A 27,005-nucleotide genomic window follows, 5' to 3' on the forward strand; every position below is an offset into this window, starting at 1 on the left:
AATGAAATAAAAATAAATAAAATTATTTTAAAAACCAGTTGATGTTACTCAACAAAAAGATGGGAAGAGACATACATACGCAATTGGCTCTCAAGAATAGGTGTATACTGATTGCAACACACAATGGAAACCCTCAGCGGTAACCCTTGTTACAAATGTTCTCTGTTTGTTGTTTATATCTTAATTTTATTTATCAGATCAGATCAGTCGCTCAGTCGTGTCTGACTCTTTGCGACCCCATGAATCACAGCACGCCAGGCCTCCCTGTCCATCACCAACTCCCAGAGTTCAATCAGACTCAAGTCCATTGAGTCAGTGATGCCATCCAGCCATCTAATCCTCTGTCGTCCCCTTCTCCTCTTGCCCCCAATCCCTCCCAGCATCAGAGTCTTTTCCAATGAATCAACTCTTCGCATGAGGTGGCCAAAGTACTGGAGTTTCAGCTTTCGCATCATTCCTTCCAAAGAAATCCCAGGGCTTATCTCCTTCAGAATGGACTGGTTGGATCTCCTTGCAGTCCAAGGGACTCTCAAGAGTCTTCTCCAACACCACAGTTCAAAAGCATCAATTCTTCAGCACTCAGCCTTCTTCACAGTTCAACTCCTCACATCCATGCATGACCACAGGAAAAACCATAGCCTTGACTAGATGGACCTTTGTTGGCAAAGTAATGTCTCTGCTTTTGAATATGCTATCTAGGTTGGTCATAACTTTCCTTCTAAGGAGCAAGCGTCTTTTAATTTCATGGCTGCAGTCACCATCTGTAGTGATTTTGGAGCCCAGAAAAATAAAGTCTGACACTATTTCCACATCTATTTGCCATGAAGTGATGGGACCAGATGCCATGATCTTCGTTTTCTGAATGTTGAGCTTTAAGCCAACTTTTTCACTCTCCACTTTCACTTTCATCAAGAGGCTTTTTATTTCCTCTTTACTTTCTGCCATAAGGGTGGTGTCATCTGCATATCTGAGGTTATTGATATTTCTCCCGGCAATCTTGATTCCAGCTTGTGTTTCTTCCAGTCCAGCGTTTCTCATGATGTATTCTGCATAGAAGTTAAATAAACAGGGTGACAATATACAGCCTTGACGAACTCCTTTTCCTATTTGGAACCAGTCTGTTGTTCCATGTCCAGTTCTAACTGTTGCTTCCTGACCTGCATACACATTTCTCAAGGTGGTCTGGTATTCCCATCTCTTTCAGAATTTTCCACAGTTTATTGTGATCCACACAGTCAAAGGCTTTGGCATAGTCAATAAAGCAAAAATAGATACTTTTCTGGAACTCTCTTGCTTTTTCCATGATCCAGCGGATGTTGGCAATTTGATCTCTGGTTCCTCTGCCTTTTCTAAAACCAGCTTGAACATCAGGAAGTTCATGGTTCACATATTGCTAAAGCCTGGCTTGGAGAATTTTGAGCATTACTTTACTAGCATGTGAGATGAGTGCAATTGTGCAGTAGTTTGAGCATTCTTTGGCATTGCCTTTCTTTGGGATTGGAATGAAAACTGACCTTTTCCAGTCCTGTGGCCACTGCTGAGTTTTCCAAATTTGCTGGCATATTGAGTGCAGCACTTTCACAGCATCATCTTTCAGGATTTGGAATCACTCAACTGGAATTCCATCACCTCCACTAGCTTTGTTCGTAGTGATGCTTTCTAAGGCCCACTTGACTTCACATTCCAGGATGTCTGGCTCTAGGTCAGTGATCACACCATCGTGACTATCTGGGTCGTGAAGATCTTTTTTGTACAGTTCTTCTGTGTATTCTTGCCATCTCTTCTTAATATCTTCTGCTTCTGTTAGGTCCATACCATTTCTGTCCTTTATCGAGCCCATCTTTGCATGAAATGTTCCTTTGGTATCTCTGATTTTCTTGAAGAGATCCCTAGTCTTTCCCATTCTGTTGTTTTCCTCTATTTCTTTGCACTGATCGCTGAGGAAGGCTTTCTTATCTCTTCTTGCTCTTCTTTGGAACTCTGCATTCAGATGTTTATATCTTTCCTTTTCTCCTTTGCTTTTCACTTCTCTTCTTTTCACAGCTATTTGTAAGGCCTCCCCAGACAGCCATTTTGCTTTTTTGCATTTCTTTTCCATGGGAATGGTCTTGATCCCTGTCTCCTGTACAATGTCACGAACCTCATTCCATAGCTCATCAGGCACTCTATCTATCAGATCTAGGCCCTTAAATCTATTTCTCACTTCCACTATATAATCATAAGGGATTTGATTTAGGTCATACCTGAATGGTCTAGTGGTTTTCCCTACTTTCTTCAATCTAAGTCTGAATTTGGCAATAAGGAGTTCATGGTCTGAGCCACAGTCAGCTCCTGGTCTTGTTTTTGCTGACTGTATAGAGCATCTCCATCTTTGGCTGCAAAGAATGTAATCAATCTGATTTTGGTGTTGACCATCTGGTGATGTCCATGTATAGAGTCTTCTCTTGTGTTGTTGGAAGAGGGTGTTTGTTATGACCAGTGCATTTTCTTGGCAAAACTCTATTAGTCTTTGCCCTACTTCATTCCGTATTCCAAGGCCAAATTTGCCTGTTACTCCAAGTGTTTATAATGAACTTTAATAAAAATTATTTTTACTTCCAAGATCTTTTATTTTTTTCATTTTTATTTATTTATTTATTTTTACTTTACAATAAGGTTTACAATATTCCAAGATTGTGCTGTTTGATGTCCCACATTACTTTTAAGAATAGAAATTTCAGAGATGAAATAATCTCCTCCATTATCTGTCAGTTTTATGGCTTAACTTTTTAAATATTTTAAATCTACTTTTTTCTAAAATCTCTATATATTCATGTATGATGTGAGGTATAGATCTAAAACTGATTGTTTGCTGAGTGCATGCATGCTTGCTGAGTCACTTCAGTTGTGTCCGACTCTTTGCCATCCTACGGACTGTAACCTGCCAGGCTCCTCTGTCCATGGAATTCTCCAGGCAAGAATACTGGGGTGGGTTGCCATGCCCTCCTCCAGGGGATCTTCCTGACCCAGGGATCAAACCCGAGTCTCTTATGACTTCTGCACTGGCAGGCATCTTTACCACTAGTACCACCTGGGAAGCCCTGCTTTCTGAATAAGTAACCAGAAATCTTAACAGCGTGTGTGAAATTCCTTCCTCAGTGACTTTGAGTCTGATATATGGCATATTTCTTTCTTACATTTACCAAAATCTTCACTAAATTACAATGATCAATTTAGTGAGGCACAGTTATTTAGCTGCACTCATTTCAAAATGTTTTACTATTTAATAGGGCAAGTTCTCTTTTATCACTATTCTTTACCAAAACAAAGTAAAACTACACCTACTGTTAGAATCTGAATGTTTGTATCCCCACCAAAATTCACATGTGAAATCCTAACGTCCAACGTGACGGTATTAGGAGGAACTTGGGTCATGAAAGTGGAGTCCTCAAAAAGCAGATTAGTGCCCTCATAAGAGAGACCTCACAGCACTTCCTGGCCCCTTTCCACTATGTGAAGATGAAGCAAGAAGTCAGCAGTCTGCAGCCCAGAAGAGGGCTCTCCCCAGAACCCAACCATGCAGGCACCCTAAATCTTGGACTTCCAGCTTCCAGAACTGTGAGAAATAGATCCCTGTTGTCATATAAGCTTCTTAGTCTGTAGTTTTTTGTCATGGTGGCCTGAATGAACTAAACACCTACAGGTATGCAAAAATAAACAAGCCAAAACACAAAAACAAAAAATAACCTCTAGCTAGTATTCTTGACACTTGTATGTCTTCAGCTAAAGCTATATTTGCTCTTGGCTTGTCTCAATCTGCCAGTTTGCAAACGGGCAAGATTCTGTACATAGTCTTTGAAATGTTCATAATTCATTTCCTATAAAAATCCTTCTTTTCCCCCAAACATTCATAATCATAAATTTAACATGGTTCAGACCTTGGTAACATCTAGTAACTAACCTTTTTTGTTCCCCCAAACCAAAAAGTTGTCTGTGCTTCAAAAAGTCTATTCTCTCAACACTTTTCTGAATAAATATATATTACATTTTATATGTCTTAACTTTACAATGGTATTTGTTTGAATATTAACCGAGATATAATTTTCTTCTATGGACAAGCAAAAAAACTTATTTTTTACGTATGAGTGCCAAAAATTAAAACCCACTGTTTGGGGGACCACCAAGCTGGTGGAATAGGGTAGTCAGATTCATTTCAGAACACTAAGACATAATGAAGACATGACGATGGATACTCAAGGCAAAATCTGAATACATTCAAGCCATAAATTCCTCATATTCTCTTAAAAAATCTAAAACAATAAACCTTTTCCACTCCATGTAAGTGAAACAGTTTTATTCAGATTTGCTCATTAGTTGTATTAGCTTCGTTATGGTTCCAACTCAATCTATAAAGGGCCTTGCCTAATCCCATATGAAAGGTCCCTTTTTCTAAACTTGACTACCAATTCTGAAAAAGATTTTTGTGAAAAGTTTTTATGTCAAGGATGGTCACGTCCACACAGCACAGTAAATAAGTTTGGCTTGACCCATATGGTATTTATAAAGAATTTGAATAAAATGTCAATATTTTAAAATTCAGCAATTTAACATAAAATCTGGATTTCCAGCTTCTGTTGAGACACTGTTGAACCATCGTGCCACCTGGCAACTGTCAGCAGGACTCAAGCCATCACTGCCTCCCTCGGATATAGCGGGGATGGCTTCCAACACAAGACTCTCACTCATTTGCACTATCAGCCTAAGAAGGGAAATGCACTCAGTTTGTAACCTCTACTTTAAATGATATTTTCTTATCATGTGTGATGGGAAATTAATTGGAACTTTAACTCAAATATTGCAGATGATAGAAGAACAAATAAAAGCTCGGGATCTGGTGGCCACAGGAACTAATTTCGCAGTACAGGACCTAAGCAACAAACACCTTCAAGGAGTTGGAGATCTCCGAGGAAGAGTAGCCAGGTGAGAAGGTGAGACTGCTAACTAATACTTAGCAGTCAGTTTTGGCCACTGAATTCTCATCCCTAAATAAGTTCTATATTGTAGAAAACAGAATATTGTCTTTAAGCTAAATGATAAGACAGCAACTGAGAAAGTGTATCATGAAATTTGAAAGTCTCATGCTACCTGTGAGATCCAAGGGTTCTATAAAGAACCTCTTATACAGGATGCCTAGTTTAGTTTCATCTATGACAAGTCTTGTCTTTACAGCCCCTCAGCTGTCCAAAGGCCAACATCTACATACAAAGACATGCCCTTAAAACTGCATACAGAATCCCCAGATGTCTCAAATTCTAATGATTGAAATATTTAAGATATATAAGAATTGCATATGAAAGCCTAGCAAAAGGGATTTAATGGTCAAGGGAATAACATTTTGAATGATATTTTTTATATGAGGCTGAAAAAATTCATGGTGCACAGCTCAGCAAAAATTTGTAGGTATTGACCATGGCAGGACCATTCTGGTTGACACATCAAAGATGAGCCGTGAGTGGCCGACCATGGACACCTTTCCATCTCTCTGTCTCCTTCCAGCACCTCATTCCTCTCTCCAGAAACACCCCCACTTTCATCTCATTAATCTACTCTGAATAATCAGGTGATTAATGCCTAAGACAAACTTCTCCTAGGGTATCTGTCCATTCAATTCAATAAAAAATGTACCAAACACTCACCAATGCCAGGCAGTGGTCTACAATTCAGGGGTTCAGCAACATGATCGTCTTCCTATAAATTTACAGTCTACCTGGGAAAACATAAGCAATAAGGTGAGTGCTGTAATGAAAGCCTTGGGTGCCATGGAAACATGCAAATCGGATTGGGACATAAAAATGGCTTCCTGGAGGAGGTGACACTTGAGATGAGTTTTGAAAAACTGTAGCAGTTAACCAGACAGGGATAGGAAATGTACTTCACATAGGAGGAATGATGTGTGCAAAGGAACTGTGGGATAAATTACTGTGACGTGTTCAGGGCTTCCCTGTGAGGGTGCTATTTTAGTTGTGGTATTTAGGGAGAGATGGGAGATTGGGCGGAGAAGGCAATGGCACCCCACTCCAGCACTCTTGCCTGGAAAATCCCATGGACGGAAAATCCCAAAGAGACAGACAAGACTGGTAGGCTGCAGTCCATGGGGTCGCTAAGAGTAGGACATGACTGAGCGACTTCCCTTTCACTTTTCATTTTCCTGCACTGGAGAAGGAAATGGCAACCCACTCCAGTGTTCTTGCCTGGAGAATCCAAGGGACAGGGGAGCCTGGTGGGCTGCCGTCTATGGGGTCACAGAGTCGGACACGACTGAAGCGACTTAGCTGCAGCAGCAGCAGCAGCAGCAGCAGCAGCAGGGAGATTGGGAGATGAAGCTAGAGAAATGATCCAAAGTTGGATGATGAGGGATCTTTGGTCAAAGTAAAAAGTTTTTGAACTTTATGTAAAAGGTTATAAATAGCCATGGGATGATTTTAAGTAAGGGGATGACATTCACTAACCTTTTGGTAGTAGCTGAATTGGTAGAGTACAGAAATAATATATGAAGATGAAAGGAAGCCTATTGAAGCAATCAAGGTGAGAAGTTTTACTTTAGGGGTCTAAATTAAAAGTCTGCCGTGCAAGTCCAGAGCAGGTAACAGACATGAGGGAAACAGGGTCTACAGGATTAGTACGTGTGTGTGTTTGTGTGAGTGTGTGTCCACACATAGGTACTATATACATACAAATATACACACATATACAAGGTTATGTGTATATATACTTTATACTTCTAAAATACATAAGATTATATATACTTTTATATAACATTTGATAAATAGAATTTTCACAGTATTTGGGTAAATGATGAAGCAAGATAATAAAACCACCCACCACTCTCCCTAGAAGTGCCATGATTTTACAAAGAAGATAAGAATCAAAATCTCTTTTGAATCAAACTTGGAATCTGGTTCAATTTGGTGGTGCACTGGTAACACTATTCCAGGCAAGAATATAGGAGTGGGTTGCCATGCCCTCCTCCAGGGGATCTTCCCTACACAGGGATCAAACCCCCGTGTCTTACATCTCCTGCATTGGGAGGCAGATTCTTTATCACTAGCGCCACCTGGGAAGCCCCTGGTTTTTTTAGATTCCACATACAAATAAGATCATGCAACTTTTTTCTTCCTGTGTCTAGCATATTTCACTTGACATAATGTCCTGCAGATTGTATACATGTTGTCATAAATGGCAAAGTCTCCTCCTTCTTTGAGGCTAAAAATTTTGTGACTCCATGTATATCACGATTTATTTATTCATCCCTAAATGGCAACCCACTCCAGTATTCTTGCCTGGACAATCCCATGGACAGAGGAACCTGGTGGATACATAGGGTCGCAAAGAGACAGACAAGACTGAGAGACTCACACTCACTCACTCACACACTCACACACACACACACACACACACACACACACACTCTTAGGTTGTTTCCGTATCTTGTTTATTGTGAATATTGCTGCAGTTAACATGAGAGGATATATTTCTTCCATGTATTCATTTCCTTTGGATACATATCCAGTAGGGGGATTTCCAGATGACAGTTCTATCTTTAACTTTTCAAAGAGTCTCCATACTATGTTATATAACGGCTATACCAATTGACACTCCTGCTAACAGTGTGGAAGGATTCCCTTCTCTCCACATCTGCACCAATACTTTGTATAATACTCATCTTAACAGGGATGAGGTGACATCGCATGGCTTTGATTGGCATTTCCCCGATGATTCGTAACATAGAGCTCCTTTTCATGTACCTGTTGGCCATCTGTCTCTTATCTTTGGACACATATCTAGTCAGGGTTTTGCCCATTTCTAAAACCATGTGCCCATTTAAAACCACTTGCTTTTCTGTGGTCCCAAGGGACTCACAGATGCACTCCCCCGGCTCTCAGAGTTAGGCGATTTGGGAGCCAGTTTCTTGGATAGTGGCTAGACACACTTCATTCCCCAGGGAGAATCTGGCATTTGGTGGTTCCCTCCCAGCTGTAAGGTGCTGAACCAGGGATGGGGTATGTGGTGTGTGTGTATCTCAACTTTTTTGACTCTTTTTGATGTGGGTATTTTCTTAGTTGCCTGATGTGTAAGAGCCTCTAAACTAGCTTCTGGATTTTCCCCAGAGGGACTGGATCAGAATTCTGCTGTTTATTTGGTGCATCTGAGGGAGGAGGGAAAAAGCAAGAGCCTCCTAGTCCTTTGTCTTGCTCTCTGATCGCTGACTTACTTCCCCTTTAATGTGAAGCAGTGATTTTAGGAAAAGGTATTATTTTTCCTTAAAATGTCTTCCTTTTATGATTATTTCTTGAATCTAGTGATTTGAAACAGAATCTGGCTAAAAACCAGGAGATTCAAATTCACTATTCCTCTTTTTCTTTTCCATATTTTTGCAGGCAAGTGACCCACGGACCAGCTGAGGCAGAATAATTACTTTCCTTCTACATAGGTTGATCTTAATTCCAATCAGCATCTTGGCATGAGTGAACTAAGTTGATTATTTTAACATAAGTCCTAGCAAACCTTTTACTGCTTCATGAATCAAACTCAATATTTGATAACAACTATGTGCTTTTGAATTTTATACCTTATTTCCCTCTCCAATATAGTGGCAGTTTAAAAGCAAGTACTTCCAATGAGATGAGGTTCTCAAAGTTGTCTGCCTGATTTTGACACCTTGCAATGGCACCCCACTCCAGGACTCTTGCCTGGAAAATCCCATGGACTGCGAAGCCTGGTAGGCTGCAGTCCATGGGGTTGCTAGGACTCAGATACGAATGAGCAACTTCACTTTCACTTTTCACTTTCATGCATTGGAGAAGGAAATGGCAACCCACTCCAGTGTTCTTGCCTGGAGAATCCCAGGGATGGGGAAGCCTGGTGAGCTGCCATCTATGGGGTCGCACAGAGTCAGACATGACTGAAGCAACTTAGCAGCAGCAGCAGCAGCAGCACTCTATTTGATAGATTAGCCTCATATGCAAAAAAGAAAAAGGCCAGCATGTGAAGGGCAGCCATACAGCCATGTATGATGGCTCTAGAAGCAGCCAGAGAAGACCAACCCTCTATCCATATTTGACTATTTGGGACCCCAAGGCAAATCTGCCTATCAGTTCAGTTCAGTTGCTCAGTCGTGTCCGACTCTTTGCAACCCCATGGACTGCAGCATACCAGGCTTCCCTGCCCATCCAGCTCCCAGAGTTTGCTCAAACTCATGTCCATCGAGTCCATGATGTCATCCAACCATCTCATCCTCTGTCATCCCCTTCTCCTCCTGCTGCCTCCAAAATCCAGCATCAGGGTCTTTTCCAATGAATCAGTTCTTCACATCAGCTGGCCAAAGTATTGGAGTTTCAGCTTCAGCATCAGTCCTTCCAATGAATATTCAGGACAAATTTCCTTTAAGATTGACTGGTTGGATCTCTTTGCAGTCCAAGGGACTCTCAAGAGTCTTCTCCAACACTACATTCAAAAGCATCAATTCTTTGGCGATCAGCTTTCACATTTCAAATCTGCATACAAAATAACTAAATTGTGTTGATGTGCAATTAAAAGCGTAAGACATGTCCTTTGAAGAGGCACTAATGATATTATTTGGATACTGTCAACCTTTGAAAAAGAGTGAGGACTTCTTGTTAAAGATATTTTTACTCCACTCTCCTCACCTGAGACATCTCCATGCCAGTAAAAATAAAAAAAGGAAAACAAAAATGTCACCTTTAACACAACATGGAAGTTGCTGCAACCACAAACGACAAACAGAGCACGCATACCAGACAGAGATGTGTGGGCCGAGTATCCTCCTCAGACCCGAAATATCATGATTTCCTCCAAATCAAGAGGCGTCACCCCCAAAGGCACAGACCAAATCTGTTGAATAGAAGAGTATTAACCTAGGGGGTGGGGTGAGTCACAGGAGAAATAGGAAATATCCTTGAGAATTCAAGGCAGCAGCACAGAATAGCAGAGACGGTGGAGCCGAAGAGGCACTCATGACATTTATCATCTGGGATCCTCCCCCCACTTCTTATCAGTTTATGCCTAAGAGAAACTGACTGAGGTGCAACCGGCTGAAGAGGGAGAAGAGCTGATAGTATCACGTTGAAGAACCCATGACGATGATGTGCTGTGAGATACACTGATCTGGTTTTCGAGGAGAGAATGGGGAGATGCACCCCTTCCCTGGGCCTAAAGAAGCAACAGACTTGATATCGACGAGGCAGAGTAGAGGAGCTGGGCTACTTCCCCAAGAAACACACCATCACTGATCGGTGGGTGGCCAGGACCACAGAAGATGGGAGAGTGGGAGTTACGAAGAATCTGTGTGTGAAAGCCACCACCACCACCATCCAGGGAGAGATGGATGGATAGACAGATGGATAAAAGCACAAGGCTGATGAATACACCTCAAGACAGGAATTATCCAAAAAAATACAGGAACAGTTCAAATCCAAGTTTGAAACTTGGATTCTTGAATTCTTGGAAACTCCTGGTTTCCAAGAATTCATGAAAAGCAAAAGAAAAAGATTGCTGATTGAACTGTCACACATAATTTTGCTCCTTCCAAAAGCCTAAATAAAAAAATATTTTTCTCTTTAAAACATAAGCCCACAAAGACAGGGAACATCAGCCTAGAAATGCTGGAACCTGGAAGGTACACATTCGGAAGCTGATTTAGCAGAAGAAGTGAGACTGATTTTCAAGTCCTGGAATAAGCTGAGGATGACCTGGTTTCGTCCCCACGGAATGCTCACAGGCTTAGGGTGGGCTGCACCGGGCACCTCTGAGAGTGGGTGAAGGCGGGCACTTGCCTCCAGGGAGAGGAACTAAGAGACACAGGGAGAGACGGAGCCAGGAATCACTGCGGTGTGTTCTTAGCCTTCTCATTATTATTGACTTTCAAACTACAAACATGTTTTACTTTGATTAAAAATAAGCGATAAAAAGGTTTTCCCCAAAAAAGAGATTGCTGCTGCTAAGTCACTTCAGTCGTGTCCGACTCTGTGCGACCCCATAAACGGCAGCCCACCAGGCTCCCCCGTCCCTGGGATTCTCCAGACAAGAATACTGGAGTGGGCTGCCATTTCCTTCTCCAGTGAATGAAAATGAGAAGTGAAAGTGAAGTCGTTCAGTCGTGTCCAACTCTTCGAGACCCCATGGACTGCAGCCGTAGCAAAAGGAAATAGATAAACCAGAATTGCTCAGGGATAGGAGAAAGAAAAAAATTAAATATTACAGAGATTCAATCTACTTTAGAAGCCCCTCCCCAAGAGAATACATACAACTGAAAACAACCTGTGGCGGATTCATTTTGATATTTGGCAAAACTAATACAATTATGTAAAGTTTAAAAAAAAAAAAAAACCTGAGCAAGTCAAAAAGAAAATGCTTTTTCATATAAAAATGGTTATGGAGAAAAGATATATAGGGCAGAAAACAGAGACTCCACTCAGCAGAGAACTAAGAGGAGGTCCAAAGAAGAACAAATTCTTCAGAAGAAAACAAAATATGGATGTAAGAGAAGAAAGATTTCTTGAAACAGAGATTAGAATCTGTAGATCAAAGGGGAAATCTGCAACACCAGAAAAATTTATATAAGACCAATTAAGCCAAGATATCCTGGTTTGAAGTCATTGATTATCAAAAAGAAAGAATCACTAGAAGAAAGGAAAGCAAAAAAGAATCGTTAGACATCTAGGTAGACTAAACAGATCACATTAAGGAAAAAACTTAGTCATCTCAGACTTGTCCACATCAAACACTGTCAGGTAAGAAGGGAGAAATGTCTATCCTGTTCTGAACAAAAGAAAAGTGACTCAATAATGTTTTCTTAACCAAATTACCTTTCAAGGAGAACAGACAGGCATTCTCAAGCGTTCGAGAATGTAAACAGTCCAATGCTAACGGTCCCTCCGTTTGAACTCTGGATGACAAAATCTGGCCAACCAAGGAATAAATCAAAATAAGGATCTCAGATAAGGAATTATAGCTTTAAAACACTGGGACTGCCCTGGTGGTCCAGTGGCTAAGATTCCACACTCCCAGTGCAGAGAGCCCAGCTTCAATCCCTGGCCAGAGAACGAGATCCCACACGCCACAAGTCCGGGTTTGCGTGCCTCACGTAGAATCAAGGATCCCGCGTCCTGTGCCTGGGACTCGGCGCAGCCAAATAAACGCATACATTTTAGAATGACTGTCTAATAGAGTCTAAATATAGAATGAAGGTTAAAGAGTGGAACTCTAGGGGCAGAACACACTGTAAATGTTTAATCTGATATTTTTAAAATAGGAAAACATTAACAAAAACTGTTGGAAGAGCAAGTATATAAACATTTGTTCTCTCATTTTTTTTCCTTTGGCATAGGGTCAACGGAGAATAAAGTTTTGAAATGGTAGTTGTAAAAAGTACAATGATTCCAATCTATGATAGCTTTTTATAACTTCATTTTTAGAAATATCTCTTGTAGTAGGGTGTACACATACACACCTGAAGTTGAGCAACTGCTTCATTTTTCACTACAGTTACATTTCCTTAGGTTAAATTAAATTAAAATTCAATGTAATGTTTTTAACTAAAACTCATACATATAATTTGAATATTCTAAAATTATTTTATTTCTTCCTATCTCCACGTGTTTATATATGATGTGTGTACATATTATAATGGTGAATGAAATACTAACCAAATGTTAACAATGATTATTTCTTAAAAGTGGGATTTGGGATGATGTTAACACTCTTTGGTTCTTTTTTTGTATTGTGTGTAATTTTTTTATAACAGGAATTTGTTATTTTAATAGAAACAATAAAATCACTTCAAAGGAGAGAAAGAGAAATTTCTTTTGAAATATGGAGTACAGCCTTGAAAAACCATTAATCCTTGACCTCAGGGTGGAGTTAGGCTCGTTGGGTAGGAATGGGATGGGGTGAAAATAATTAGATGATAACTCTTAAGCTGAGGAAATAAATAATAACTGCTGATCTTGTGTGGGTGCTTCCTCCATGCCAGGTACTGGCTAAACGCTCTGCGCTCATCATCTCCTTTTATCCTTAAATAACCCTATGCAGGACCACTCTTCAGGACAATCACGTACGGTTTGGAAGGCTGAGCATACAGCATTCCAGGAGACACTGTTCACATCACCCCCATGTGTCTGGCACACCCTGGCATTTTGCAGGGGGCAAACTCTGCAGCTGCATGCAGGGAGCGCAGCACTGGTACCCCTTTTCTCAGACAGGACTTCCCTGGTGGCTCATATGGTAAACATCTGCCTACAATTCAGGAGACCCGGGTTTAATCCCTGGGTTGGGAAGATCTCCTGGAGAAGGAAATGGCAACCCACTCCAGTATTCTTGCCTGGAAAATCCCACGGACAGAGGAACCTGGTAGGCTATAGTCCATGGGGTTGCAAAGAGTGGGACACGACTGAGCGACTTCACTTTCACTTTTCTCAGATAAAGAAAACTGAAACTTACATATATTAAGAGAATTGTCCCAGATCACAAACCTGGGAAGCAGTAGAAGCCATACTCAAAGGCTGATCTACCTGACTAAATCCTGAACCACGAACCTACAACAGACAAACTAGTGGCCCCTGAGCAGGCAGCAGGTGGGCTGGGTGAGAGGTGGCTGGCAGCGGTGATAGCAACAGCTATTTCCCTGTGTGCTAAGTCGCTTCAGTCATGTCTGACTCTGTGTGACCCCATGGACTGTAGCCCGCCAGGCTCCTCTGTCCATGGGATTCTCCAGACAAGAAAACTGGAGTGGGTTACCATGCCCTCCTCCAAAGGGTCTTCCTGACCCAGGGATCGAACCCCCCTCTCTAATGTCTCCTGCATTGGCAGGCAGGTTCGCGCCACCTGGGAAGCCCATTCCCACATTGCCTTTGATTCCCGCGTAGCCTTTGGGTATCTCAATGTGGACCAACATAAGAATATTCTAACCAACAGTGAGGCTGTTCTGACAATAACAGTTTGTATACACAAATGTGTAAAATGACTTTTGCCCTTGACTTAGGTACTTCCATGCTGAATCAGATTAATCCCTGATTTTTCCTCCTGGTAGTCTGCCCACCCCTCACCAGTGATCTGGTATCCTTTCAAGAAGTTTCTCAAGAGGTTAGCTCACCTTTAGCTCAAATTTGACACCAAAATTAAGAAAAAGAAATTCATTTTTGGATCCTAAAGAAAATGTTGACAGCCACAGAACAATGTTTATAGCACTTATCGTGACAATATGAAAATATAGTTCCTAATAGATGTTATTTGATGACAGTCAAAATGGTTACTTGATAAAAGGACAAACTTCAAAGTGATGTCTGGTAACTCATTTATTAATACACCAAACACAACCCTACAGGGCTTTCTGTCCTACCCTTCACACAGATATGAGTGCATTGAAAGTGATAATACAGTAAGTAACCTCTTCTCTCCTAAGGGAGGCCTCGAGTGGAGTAGTGGGTGGGATTCCCTGACATTCTGGGAAGATGGCTAATCTGAATTTCAATGCCATTTCACTAGGGTTCCAACCTGAAAATGCCAAATGCCACCTTACGTGCCAAAGCCTCATACACGTCTTAGTGTGGATTCTTTTTGTCCTAACCTAAGACAACACTTAACTGAGGCCACTTAAGGAGCAGGAGCTTTTACTGGGGCTAAGAGAAAAGATTCTGTCTTTTGAAGATGAGTTGGAAACCTCTGGTAGGCTGGGACACTTTATCTAGCCAAAAGGGAATTGGTGATCTGGGAGCCAAGAAAAGAGGGCTAAAGGGAAGAAAGAGAATTCAGAACACAATATAGAAGAGGAAAAAGCTTCAATTTTGCCTAACCATAGGCACCAGGGAGTATGCCCCAAACATCAAAATCTATTGGAACTCCTATAACTGAGTTAATATATCTTATGGCTGAAAATCTATATCTACCGAGTTTCCCCCAATGTCTTCATCTACTCCAACTCAGTGCTTTAATTTGGGCTAGTGTTTCATTCAGGAAAAAAAGAGGAAGATGAGGGAGATTTCTGTATACGCCCCCACATCTGCCAAGTCACTATTCAAAGAACTTTAGAATTCTTGCCATCAAATGAATGCATAGATTCTACTATAGTGTTAAAAATGTTATCAATCTCACATCTAACTTCATCTTGCCACTAGATGTGATTCCAGCATCATGAAGCTTTCTGGAGATATTCACTTCATCAGAAATGAGCACCAGCAACTTGAAAAAACAATTCAGGAGATGATATCTTCCCTACAAACTGTTTCTAAGAACTTGGATATGAAGGTAACTGAAAAATTTTGAAACTCTTATGTACTACTGCTAGAAGTAAGGGCTTCTCAGATGGTGCTAGTGGTAAAGAACTGGCCTATCAACTCAGGAGATGTAAGAGATGTGGGTTCGATCCCTGGGATGGGAAGATCCCCTAGGGAAGGAAATAGCAACCCACTCCAGTGTTCTTGCCTGGAGAATCCCACAGACAGAGGAGCCTGGCAGGCTATGATCCATATGGTCACAACTGAGGTGACTTAGCATGCATGCATACCAGAAGTAAGATCATTATGACTTTCCAAAATGCTCAAGCAGCAATTATTCAAAAGAACCCTTTTCCAAAGGGTTTAAGAATGACAGCTCATACATATACACCATGCATGTGGCCAGGTTAATCAACAAATACTTAATGAGTGCCTTGAGGAACCTGGTGGGCCACAGTCCATGGGGTCACAAAGAGTCGGACAGGACTGAGAGTCTAACACTTTCATATTTTCTTATGTTCCAAAACAGCCACTCATTGGAAGCATATGCTACCTGAGTCTACGATTGCCATCATTTCCTTCCTTTCTAGGTTCTTCTCTCTTTTCTTTTTCTTCTTTTTTTTTTTTTTTTTGGCCTTGCCATGTGGTATGTGGGATCTTAGTTCCCCGACCAGGGATTGAATCCTATTCTTGGACTGCCAGGGAAGGCCCTCTGGGTACAACTGGAGAGAACAAGCAAAGGAATTTTCCATAGAAGATATTCCTATTAAAGGTTCAGCATAAACCTGAGTTCATCACATTACATCCTAGCAATGGGTTATGTTTCTTACAAAATAATACACAAGTCCTTTGGCCTGGAATTTAAAGACCGTCTCTACACTGGCCCCTGAGTATCTCTACAGCTCACCCTCTGGCTTCCCGGCTCACCCTTTATACCAGTGGCGCTGAACTACCTGTAGTTCACTCACTCCAGAACACTGCACTGCCTCCGTGTTCTCTGTGCTCTTTTTGCCTGAAATGTTTACAGAATCCACCTGCAATGCGGGGACCTGGGTTTGATCCCCGGGTTGGGAAGATCCTCTGGAGGAGGGAATGGCAACCCACTCCAGTATTCTTGCCTGGAGAATCCCATGGACAGAGGAGCCTGGCAGGCTACAGTCCATGGGGTCACAAAAATTCAGACACGACTGAACAGCACAGCACAGCATTTTCACCTTCAAAGGCACTGGTGTGATGAAAAGAGCCAACGCAAACTCTCTGATGCCCTACTTTGTCATGTACTTTGTGTGAGACAAGCACATCTCCTCTGAAGGCATTTGGGCAGAACAAAGTGGAAACCCTTTGGAAACGGGGGGAGATGAAAGCCTGGTGCTTGATTATTTGTTCATGGGAGTCCGTTTATAGAAAGCAGAAGGTACAGAGGAGGCACAGAGTTTACAGCGGTCCCATTGGGCTGGTCCATCTCCCTACAAACCCACCTAAACAGTCCTAATGGTTAGGGGATTGGTTATCTTAGTTTTTCAAGGTAATCATGCCAACAACAAATCATAACAGCTTTATCTCTAGTTTTCTGATTACCTGAGGCTTTGACCAAAACTTCCAGAACATTGTTACATAAAAGTGGTCAAAGAAGGCAGCTTATCTAGTTCCTGATTACACTGGAAATGTCTTTGCTGTTGGCTATTGGTTTGATTTATTCTTAATTATATTAAGAAAGTACCCATCAATTCCTACTTTACTTAAATTTTATTAGAACTGAACATTTAACTTTATAAAATGCCTTTTGGACATTAACAAATGCCTAATTCAGCATGATTGGTTTTTTGGTTTTGGTTTTTTGTTGTTAGCTTGTTTATTTTTTTGGCTTTCTAATGTGCTATGTAAAAGCATTTCCCAATATGAAACATTCTGGCATTTCTGTAATGAAAACTGTACAGTCTTTGTAATAACTCAGTATTTAATTTTGCATCTAAATTCAAAGGTGATATTAGATTCTAGTTTCTCTCTCCTTAGTTTTTTTAAGGTAATACATACATGATTCAAAATCAGATCTACATGAGAAAATACACCCTGAGAATTTCCACTTCTATATCTGTCACCAGTAATCACATCCATTCATGCTACTCACAAGGAACCATTTTTATTAGCCTATTATGAATCCTTTCCATATGCCTTTACAGGTAGTTCAGTTCAGTCCAGTCGCTCAGTCGTGTCTGACTCTTTGCGACCCCATGAACCACAGCACGCCAGGCCTCCCTGTCCATCACCAACTCCCGGAGTCTACCCAAACCCATGTCCATTGAGACGGTGATGCCATCCAACTATCTCATCCTTTGTTGTCCCCTTCTCCTCCTGCCCTCAATCTTTCCCAGCATCAGGGTCTTTTCCAATGAGTCAGCTCTTCGCATCAGGTGGCCAAAGTATTGGAGTTTCAGCTTCAACATCAGTCCTTCCAATGAAAACTCAGGACTTTACAGGTAGAAGCAAATACAAATTCATATTCTTATTTCCTCCTTTTTACACAAAAGATAACATATTATAAATGTACTACTATGCACCTGTTTTTTTCTAAACAAACATATCCTAGAGACCCATCCTATCAGTACATGGAGGGCTTCCTCATTCTTTTCACAACCATGTACTCTTCCTCTGTATATAATAGCGCATTTAATCAGTCTCTCATGGATCAACATTTGGATTCTTTTCACTAATTTGCTCTTTGAAACACTACTACTGTGTGTAACCTTGCAGTTATGTCATTCTGTATGTCTGTAGAATAAACATCCAGAAGTGGGATTGCAGGGTCAAAGATACTGTGCTTGCTCTCTTGAAAGATCTTGCTCTCTGCAGAGTTTTCACCACACTGCATACCCACCAGCAATATATAAAATGTCCTATATCCCCATTGCCGCACCACTGAGTGTTGTTTGACTTTTGAATTTTATCTTTCTTAAAGGAAAGGACATCTCTGTTTCAATTAGCCTTTCTTATTACATGTTTTCATTTATTTAAGAGCTAGTTGTATTTCTTTTCCAGTGAGCTACCTGTTCATATCTTTCATCCACTTCTCTATTGGGCTATTGTTCTCTTTCTTTTCAATTTCCAGGAGCTCGTTATACGTTAGCAAGGTGAGTTGATTCCCTACACTGTGAGCTGCAAATGCATTTTCCCAGTTTTTCTCTCGACTTTTGGTTTGTACATGGTCTATATTTACAGCTGAATTTATCAGTCTCTTTTTATGTGTGTATGTGGCTTCTGAGATTTGAGCTTCCTCACACAAAGGCTTGAAAGAATTGCTTATATTTTCTTCTAACACTGTCAGGGCTTTATTGTTTATATTCAAATCCTGGATACATTTTTGAATTTTTTTCTAAAATAGGATTGCCTTCATTATCATTTTAATTATTGAGACCTTGTAGTGTTTTTAATATCTGATGGGGCTAGTCTCTCCACTGTTTCTTTTTCCCCTTTTCCTAGTGATAATTGCTTTTGCAAATGATTTTAAGATTAGCCTGTCTAGGTCCAGCAAGTAAACTGACAGATAACTCTGCTTCAATTTTAATTGAAATCATGTAAAATTTATAAATTAACTTTCAAACTGACATAGTCATAATGCTGAGTATTTTATCCAAGAACATAGGGTACTTTCCATTTCTTCAGGTTTGCTTTTGTATCCTTCAGAAAATCCTTCAAATTTTCCTCATGTAGATTTGTCATTATCTTAAATATAATTTTGAGACTTCATCCTTTTTTTGTTAATTGTAATGGGGGTTTTATATCTTCTAACTACTTGTTAGTTGTGTATTATAAAGGCTGTATTAATTTTATACTTCATGAATTGTCTTCTTGATTAGTTATTTTTCAGTTGGTCTTTGGTTTTCCCAGATACAATCATATGATTTGTAAGTAAAAATCATTTGGCCTCACCTTTTTCCATTTTCATATACATAATTTCTTTTCTCTAAGTGTTTTGAATAATAACTCTGGTACAATATTAAGTAATAATGCAGAGACAGAGGGCATCCTCAACAGAAATATCCCAAGTGTTTCTCCTCTGATGGAAGAAATAAACTTTCTCAATAAATCTGTTTCCTGATGACTCAGACTGCAAAGAATCTGCCTGCAGTTCAGGAGACCCAGGTTCAATCCCTGGGTCAGGAAGATCCCCTGGAGAAGGAAATGGCTACCCACTCCAGTATTCTTGCCTGGAGAATCCCATGGAGAGAGGAGCCTGGCAGGCTACAGTTCATGGGGTTGCAAAGAGTTGGACACAACTGAGCAACTAACACGGCAGCATTCCTATTTTACTAAGGTTTTGCAAATCAAGAAAGTTTATAAAATAAATGCCTTGTGATATAATAGACAGCATAATGACTATAGTTAACAGAACTGAGTTGCATATTTGAAAGTTGCTAAGTGAGCAGATCCTATGTTTAAAATGTCCTAAGTTATTTCACTTGGAATTTATTTGTGCTCACGTCAGAATTCTACCGAGAAATTCCTGAGGCCCGATCTTAGGCCACTCAGGTGTTTTCTTCGCAGAGCCCAGTTGTGCATTGCAGCATGTATTCAATAGCATTTGGTGAGCCTGTACCATTGGTCATCTCATGTGTCCTGAGGATATAGTGGTGATAGAAGACAGAGCGGCTTACATTGTAACTGGGGAGACAAAGCAAAGCAACAATCAAACCAACAAACTGATAAACCAATGTCAATAGTATGCTTTTGTTATATCAGTAGATGGTTTCTTATCAAAAAGATCATTATAGACAGCAGAATGGAACATGCCCCCATTGTTCTTTCCCTGAAGGTATTGCTATAACTGTTGAATCATTCCTTTGACAAAAATCATTTTCAAATGCAAACATGCTTTAGGCTCAAGTCTTTATTCCAGGCTCCTTTAGGAATAAAGTATAATGAATGTAAGTGCTAGTGGTTTTGTTCACACAAAAAAGCTCCCTTTGTACTTTCATTAGGTAATGCAGCTCTTAGAAAAGATCGAGGCTTCCAGTTCCGAGCAAATCTCAAATTTAAAGATGGTCCAGGGGGATTATCGCCACGAAATGAACCTTTTGGAGTTCAAGTAAGTGAATGGAAGATTTTTAATTCTGTTTAATGCATTCCAAAGGGTTTTGCCTAACGAAAGCATTAGCACTAAATAAAATCCTATTCCAGGAATTTGAACCTGGCCAAGAAATAAAGCAACACACTGATGTGCAGAGAATATTTTATACTAAAGGGATTCATACCATATTTTAATAGAAGAAATATGCATATTAATTTGCCATCCTCATTTGCATAATATCTCAACTGAAATGACACTTTCTGTTAAGAGTACAATTTTAACTTATCAATTGTACACTAAAATGCCTCGATGTAAAGCACAATTGAACATACATAGATTCCATGAAGTTATCAAATAATTTTTTTAAGTTTGATTCATTAGCTTTTCCTTTAAGATTTTTTCTAAGACCCTCTGCTTGCTTCTTTTCAGTATCCCTATTTTAATACTATTTGTAATCCCACATTACACTGAGTTTTCCCCTGTACAATAGAGAAAGCAATAAAGGAGACAAGACTCCACATTCAAATTATTGGCCTCCTTATCCTCAACTCCTCCTATTTAAATAACCACCATTTCCTGGCATCATAGTACCAGCAAAGGAAATTCTAGATACTTAGATGATACCACCTTGGGGTTGAGTCACTCAGTCCGGTCTGACTCTGAGAGCCCATTGACTGCAGCACACCAGGCTGCCCTGTCCTTCTGTATCTCCCAGAGTTTGCTCAAGCTCATGTCCATTGAGTCAGTGATGTCATCCAACCATCTTGTCCTCTGTCTTCTCCTTCTGTTCCTGCTCTCAGTCTTTGCCACCATCATGGTCTTTTCCAGTGAGTCAGCTCTTCACATTAGGTGAACAAAGTATTGAAGCTTTAGCATCAGTCCTTCCAATGAATATTGTGAGTTAATTTCTTCTCAGATTGACTGATTTGATATTCTAGCCATCCAAGGGACTCTCAAGAGTCTTCTCCAGCACCTTCATTATGGTCCAACTCTCATAGCTTTGATTATATGGACCTTTGTCAGCAAAGTGATGTCTCTGCTTTTTAATATGCTATCTAGGTTTGTCACAGCTTTTCTTCCAAGAAGCAAGTGTCTTAATTTCATAGCTGCAGTCACTGTATGCAATGATTTTGGAGCTCAAGAAAATAAAGTCTGTCACTGTTTCCATTGTTTCCCCATCTATTTGCCATGAAGTGATGGGACTGAATGCCATAACCTTCATTTTTTGAATGCTGAGTTTTAAGCCAGCTTTTCCACTCTCCTCTTTCACCTTTATCAAGAGGCTCTGCCCCTTCTATTCTTGTTCTTTCTCTTCTCTGTCCCACATCACTTCAGTTTAATGTCTTGGTCAAATCATAATCATGAATATACTCTCTCTCCATTTTCCTCCATCTCTACCATATTTCATTAAATCTAAGTGCCACTGACTATAAAATGTACCAGTGTATTCTTGTACCGCTAAGACTTGAAGCTAACAACTAAACAGTGTATGTTAAGTCACTTCAGTCATGTCTGACTCTATAACTCTATAGACTGTAGCCTGCCAGCCTCCTCTGTCCATGGGATTCTCCAGGCAAGAATACTGGAGTGCCATTCCTTTCTCCAGAACATCTTCCCAGACTGATGGCTCGAAACTGGGTATCCCACATTGCAGGCAGATTCTTTACCATCTGAACCACCAGTGGTCATCACTAAAACTCAAAGAGAAATAGGTGTCTTGGGTAAACAGAAAATACCTACTTTCTTCATTCTCTAAAAACGCTTGTCTAGGTTCTTAAATTCTAGAACAATGAGGGTGCTCAGTAAATATCTATGTCATGTCTGATCTAATCCCTTTAGTTTAGAATCAAGATAAAATGTCCACAGGAGAAATAGAAAAGTAAACTTTCTAGAAGTACAGTTTAAGAATGGATTTTATTGGGGGAGAAAAGGAACTTATTATCTGGAGTGGAAGACTGGCTTAAAGCAGTCAAGAATACTAACAAACCGAAAAGAGGGGAAAGTAAATGTTTGCGATCCAGGGATGACTGCTTCACTGAAGTTGTCGCCTACTTTTTCCACCTTCAGTCCTGTGGGAAATCGGCTTATAGATGAATCATCTAAATAGTTAAATCTGAATCTGGACACTTTTGTAGTAGTATAAACCGGAATCCTTTCTCACTTGAAATAATGAACTCTTAAAATTTCATTAGTATTACAGTTGCTGCTGCTGCTAAGTGGCTTCAGTCATGTCCGACTCTGTGCGACCCCAGAGACGGCAGCCCAACAGGCTCCCCCGTCCCTGGGATTCTCCAGGCAAGAACACCAGAGTGGGTTGCCATTTCCTTCTCCAGTGCAGGAAAGTGAAAAGTGAAAGTGAAGTCGCTCAGTCATGTCCAACTCTTAGCAACCCCATGGACTGCAGCCTACCAGGCTCCTCCATCCATGGGATTTTCCAGGCAAGAGTACTGGAGTGGGGTGCCATTGCCTTCTCCGAGTATTACAGTACTTAATAGTTAATAAGCCAAATTTTTCCCCAGGCAAATACTTATTAGTCTATAATTCAATTACACAATAGACTTTTATTTAAAATTTCTCCACTTATTTTTTAAATTAAAAAGTAGTATGCATCATTGTAACAAATAAAATAAAGATAAAAATAGAGGTCACCATTCAGGCTTCCTAATGTAACCAGTGTGAACACCAGGAATGTATTTTTCCTCACTTTCACCCTTGTTGATATAAATATGTAACAGAAAAGGGAGATTTTATGTATATACTATATAATATGTATTTAGCATAGATTATATACAAGAGAACATAGGTTTTTAAAATAAATCCTATACACATTACTCAATACCTTTTTTTTTTCAGTATATGTTGGTATCTCTCTAAATCAGTGAATATTATTCTAGCATTATTTTTCACAGCTGCATAATATTTTAACTTACAGATATGCCATAATTAATTCAACTATCTTACTGATGAATAGATCTTTTCCAGTTTATAGCTACAAGTTTATACAAACAAAAATTTCCAGTTTATACAAACAAAAATTATTGTAAGTATATCCTTAAATTTCCTTATAGGTACTTTTATTTCTATAGGCAAAATTCCTAGGTCAAAGTTTATGTTTGTATTAATTTTTATAAATTTATTTCTAAAAATGTTGTAGCAATTTACTCATACCAGCAATGCCTGAGGACTTCCTGTGCATTCTTATTCACACTGAGTATTCTTTTTAATATTTGCCAATTAAAGGGTGAAAAATAGCATCTCTTTCATTTGCATTCCCTTCACCCTTTGAATTTCTGTGAATTGCCCATTTTTTACCATTTATTTTCAACACTTTCTTATCTACTGGTAGGATTCCTTCACATTAGGGATATTAACCCTTTGAGCTATATATTACAAAGTATTCTGTTCAAAGAGAAAGTGAGGCGGGTAGGGCTTTCCCCCCCCCTCCCCACCCCAATCACAGCACTTCTCAAAGCAAAGTGGGTGGAGTATAGTACTTGTTTTAAGAAAAAAGAAAACTGTTTCTGAACAAAGAGACTAAAAGCTTTTAATAACATTAAAGGGGAAGTTTAATTGGCAATTTTTCCCATTTAGAAATTTTAACAAATTCAAATTTGATGGTAGACGGAACATGTTTTATTAATATATTGAACTTAAAAGCCAGAATATTGTCTGGGAGTTTTCTAGTGAGTTCCGTGCTTTGGCACAGAAGTGATCATTTGATCTGACAAAGGAGACGCACAGGCTGTGTCATCTGGACCTCTGCACTGAGCCTCCTCTTTCCAGAAGGGCCCTAGTCGGATGGTCAGCTAAGTAATGTCCTCAGCCAACAACCGAGTGCTTATAGAGCAAGTCTCAGGCATCGTGAACTATGGCTGCCTTTCAGCAGGGCGTTAGCAGAGGCAGCACTCCTCGATAGTCTTGCTGCTGCTGCTGCTGCTCAGCTGATAGTGAATTATAAGAAAAAGCATTTGGCCAAGGAAGCAAATGCCTAGAGTCAAGTCTTACTACACAGCTTTGAAGGTGCTGCCACGGTAGAAAACAAATCAGATCAAGGACCTGTCTCATTCGTCTTCGTATCCTCAGCACCCAGCACATTTAGATACAGATAGAAACCAATGAACAAAGGAATGTGTTGAGTATCTATAATACTTAAGTTGTGTTTTGGAAAATCCAAAGATATAATCATGACCATAGACAGTAGGGGAGAAAACACATAAATAAGTGAAAACCTCATTAACAGGTAAAGTGAAAGTTGAGATATTAAATGAAATATATCAGTAGGGAAATGATAAATAGTCATTGTCATTTATAAACGCCTACCAATCACTAAGGGCTTCCCAGGTGGTTCACATGGTGAAGAATCTGCCTGGCAGGAAGGAGAAGTCACTTCAATCCCCAAGTTGGGAAGATCCCCTGGAGAAGGAAATGGCAACCCACTCCAGTATTCTTGCCTGGAAAATCCCATGGACAGAGCAGCCTGGTGGGCTATAGTCTATGGGGTCATAAAGAGTTGGACACAACTTAGTGACTAAACCACCACCACCACCACCCTCCACCAATCGCTAAATGCTCATGCAGCTCATGTGCACTCAGCTCTGTCAGCTGGGTCTTATCTTCATTTCAAACACAAGGTAACTCATAATCATGGAAATTAAATACTTTGCCCAAAGTCACACAGTAAGAAAGTGTCTGACTCCAAATCTCAGGCTATTTGTGTCAGTCTGTGATGCTTCCATCTCATAATTTCACATATTATAGTAAACTAACTGTGCTATGACCAACCTAGACAGCATATTAAAAAGCAGAGACATTACTCTGCCAACAAAGGACCGTCTAGTCAAAGCTATGGTTTTCCTAGTAGTCACGTATAGATGTGAGAGTTAGACTATAAAGAAAGCTGAGCACAGAAGAATTGATGCTTTTGAACTGTGGTGTGGGAGAAGACTCTTGGGAGTCCCTTGGACTGCAAGGAGATCCAACCATTCAATCTTAAGGGAAATCAGTCCTAAATATTCATTGGAAGGACTGATGTTGAAGCTGAAACTCCAATACTTTGGTCACCTGATTCAAAGAACCAACTAATTAGAAAAGACCCTGATGCTGGCAAAGATTGAAGGCAGGAGGAGAAGGGGATGACAGAGGATGAGATGATTGGATGGCATCACTGACTCAATGGACGTGAGTTTGAGCAAGCTCCAGGAGCTGGTGATGGACAGGGAGGCCTGACATGTTGCAGTCCATGGGGTCTCAGAGAGTCATATGTGACTGAGCAACTGAATTGAACTGAACTGTGCTACTGAAATTTAGGAAAGGGAATGATCAGGTGCTCAAAACTGATAGTCTGAGGCTATGAAGATACTGGAATTTAAACTCAAGTATAATTTGTAACAAACAATAAACAAAAGTCTTTCTATCAGAGTGAAGTTGAAATTTCTTTTTAACTATTGTCACTCATTAAAAACCATAGAACACTGAGAAGAAATTAATTTGAGGTTATTTCTATAAAGGGCTTCCCCTGTGGCTCAGCTGGTAAAGAATCCGCCTGCTATGCAGAAGACCTGGGTTCAGTCCCTGGGTTGGGAAGATCCCCTGGAGAAGGGGAAGGCTACGCCTCTAGTGTTCTGGCCTGGAGAATTCCATGGACTGTATAGTTCATGGGGTCACAAAGAGTTGGACATAACTAAGCAACTTTCACTCACTCACTATTGGTATAAATTTAGTTCAGAAAAATGTTTCTTGAAATTAACTTCTTGTTTGTGACATGAAACTTAGACTCAATCTCTAAAGAAACAATAGTACCTAATCTAAAGGACTTATTCAGATACAAAAAATGAAAACATCTTCTGTGTTTATAACCCACAAAATGGCACTAAATCTTTCTATATTCTTGTGCAGTTAGTTAAAGCCACCATCTGAATTCTCAAAAGCCTGGTAATAAAGCTTTCAAGAATTCAAAATATTTATGTCTTCTAAAAAAGTTCATTCAACAGATTGTTGGATGCAAGACCACTGGGTTTGAGCCATGAGTCTCACTGGTAAAACTAGCCCAGGATGGGGCTATGTCCTCAGGTAGGTACGTCATCTGCAGGGAGGTCACTGGGATACTTGTTCCAAGCCCCACTCTCTGCCCTCACCATTCACTCTCACCACAGCCATGGGTTTCCCGGGTGGTTCAGTGGTTAAGAATCCGCCTGCCAACACTGGAGACACAGGAGATGAAGTTTCGATCCCTGGGTTGGGAAATCCCTTGGAGGAGGAAATGGCAGCCTACTCCAGTATTGTTGTCAGGATAATCCCATGGACAGAGGAGCCTAGCAGGCTACACTTCATGGGGTCACCAAGACTCAGATGTGAGGGAGCACGCCTGTGCGCATGCACGCACACACACCCACCCCTCTCTACACTGGGCTCTTGTGGTGTCTACAGAACCCCATTAAATTTTCTTTTCCTCTTCTGTGACTTTCTCCCCTATAATTGCCTTTGGTGTGCATTTTAACCTGATTCTATCAGTGTGAAAAAATGTTCAAAATCAGCCTTTATCTCATGTTTGTGCTAGTGAGGTCTCTGGCCATAATTTAAAAGTCTGATTTATGATTTAAGGAAAAGGAAAGAAAAAGTTACCTATCACTCCATCTGTCTATCTACCTACTCACGGATGTAACTATATCTGA

The 27,005-nt window shown here is 40.3% G+C and overlaps 1 protein-coding gene across 1 annotated transcript in view; it reads left to right on the forward strand.

The window, feature by feature from the left end:
* FAM81B (family with sequence similarity 81 member B) overlaps positions 1 to 27,005 on the forward strand; it is a 57,522-nt gene that overhangs the window by 23,453 nt on the left and 7,064 nt on the right. Inside the window, exons 5-7 of the mRNA XM_019965433.2 lie at positions 4,841 to 4,959; positions 15,171 to 15,300; positions 20,246 to 20,352. Of these exons, the coding sequence (XP_019820992.2) occupies positions 4,841 to 4,959; positions 15,171 to 15,300; positions 20,246 to 20,352 (356 nt within the window). The remainder of the gene's footprint in view (positions 1 to 4,840; positions 4,960 to 15,170; positions 15,301 to 20,245; positions 20,353 to 27,005) is intronic.

This window comes from Bos indicus, chromosome 7 (genome assembly GCF_029378745.1).
Source record: "Bos indicus isolate NIAB-ARS_2022 breed Sahiwal x Tharparkar chromosome 7, NIAB-ARS_B.indTharparkar_mat_pri_1.0, whole genome shotgun sequence".
NCBI classification, from domain to species: domain Eukaryota; kingdom Metazoa; phylum Chordata; class Mammalia; order Artiodactyla; family Bovidae; genus Bos; species Bos indicus.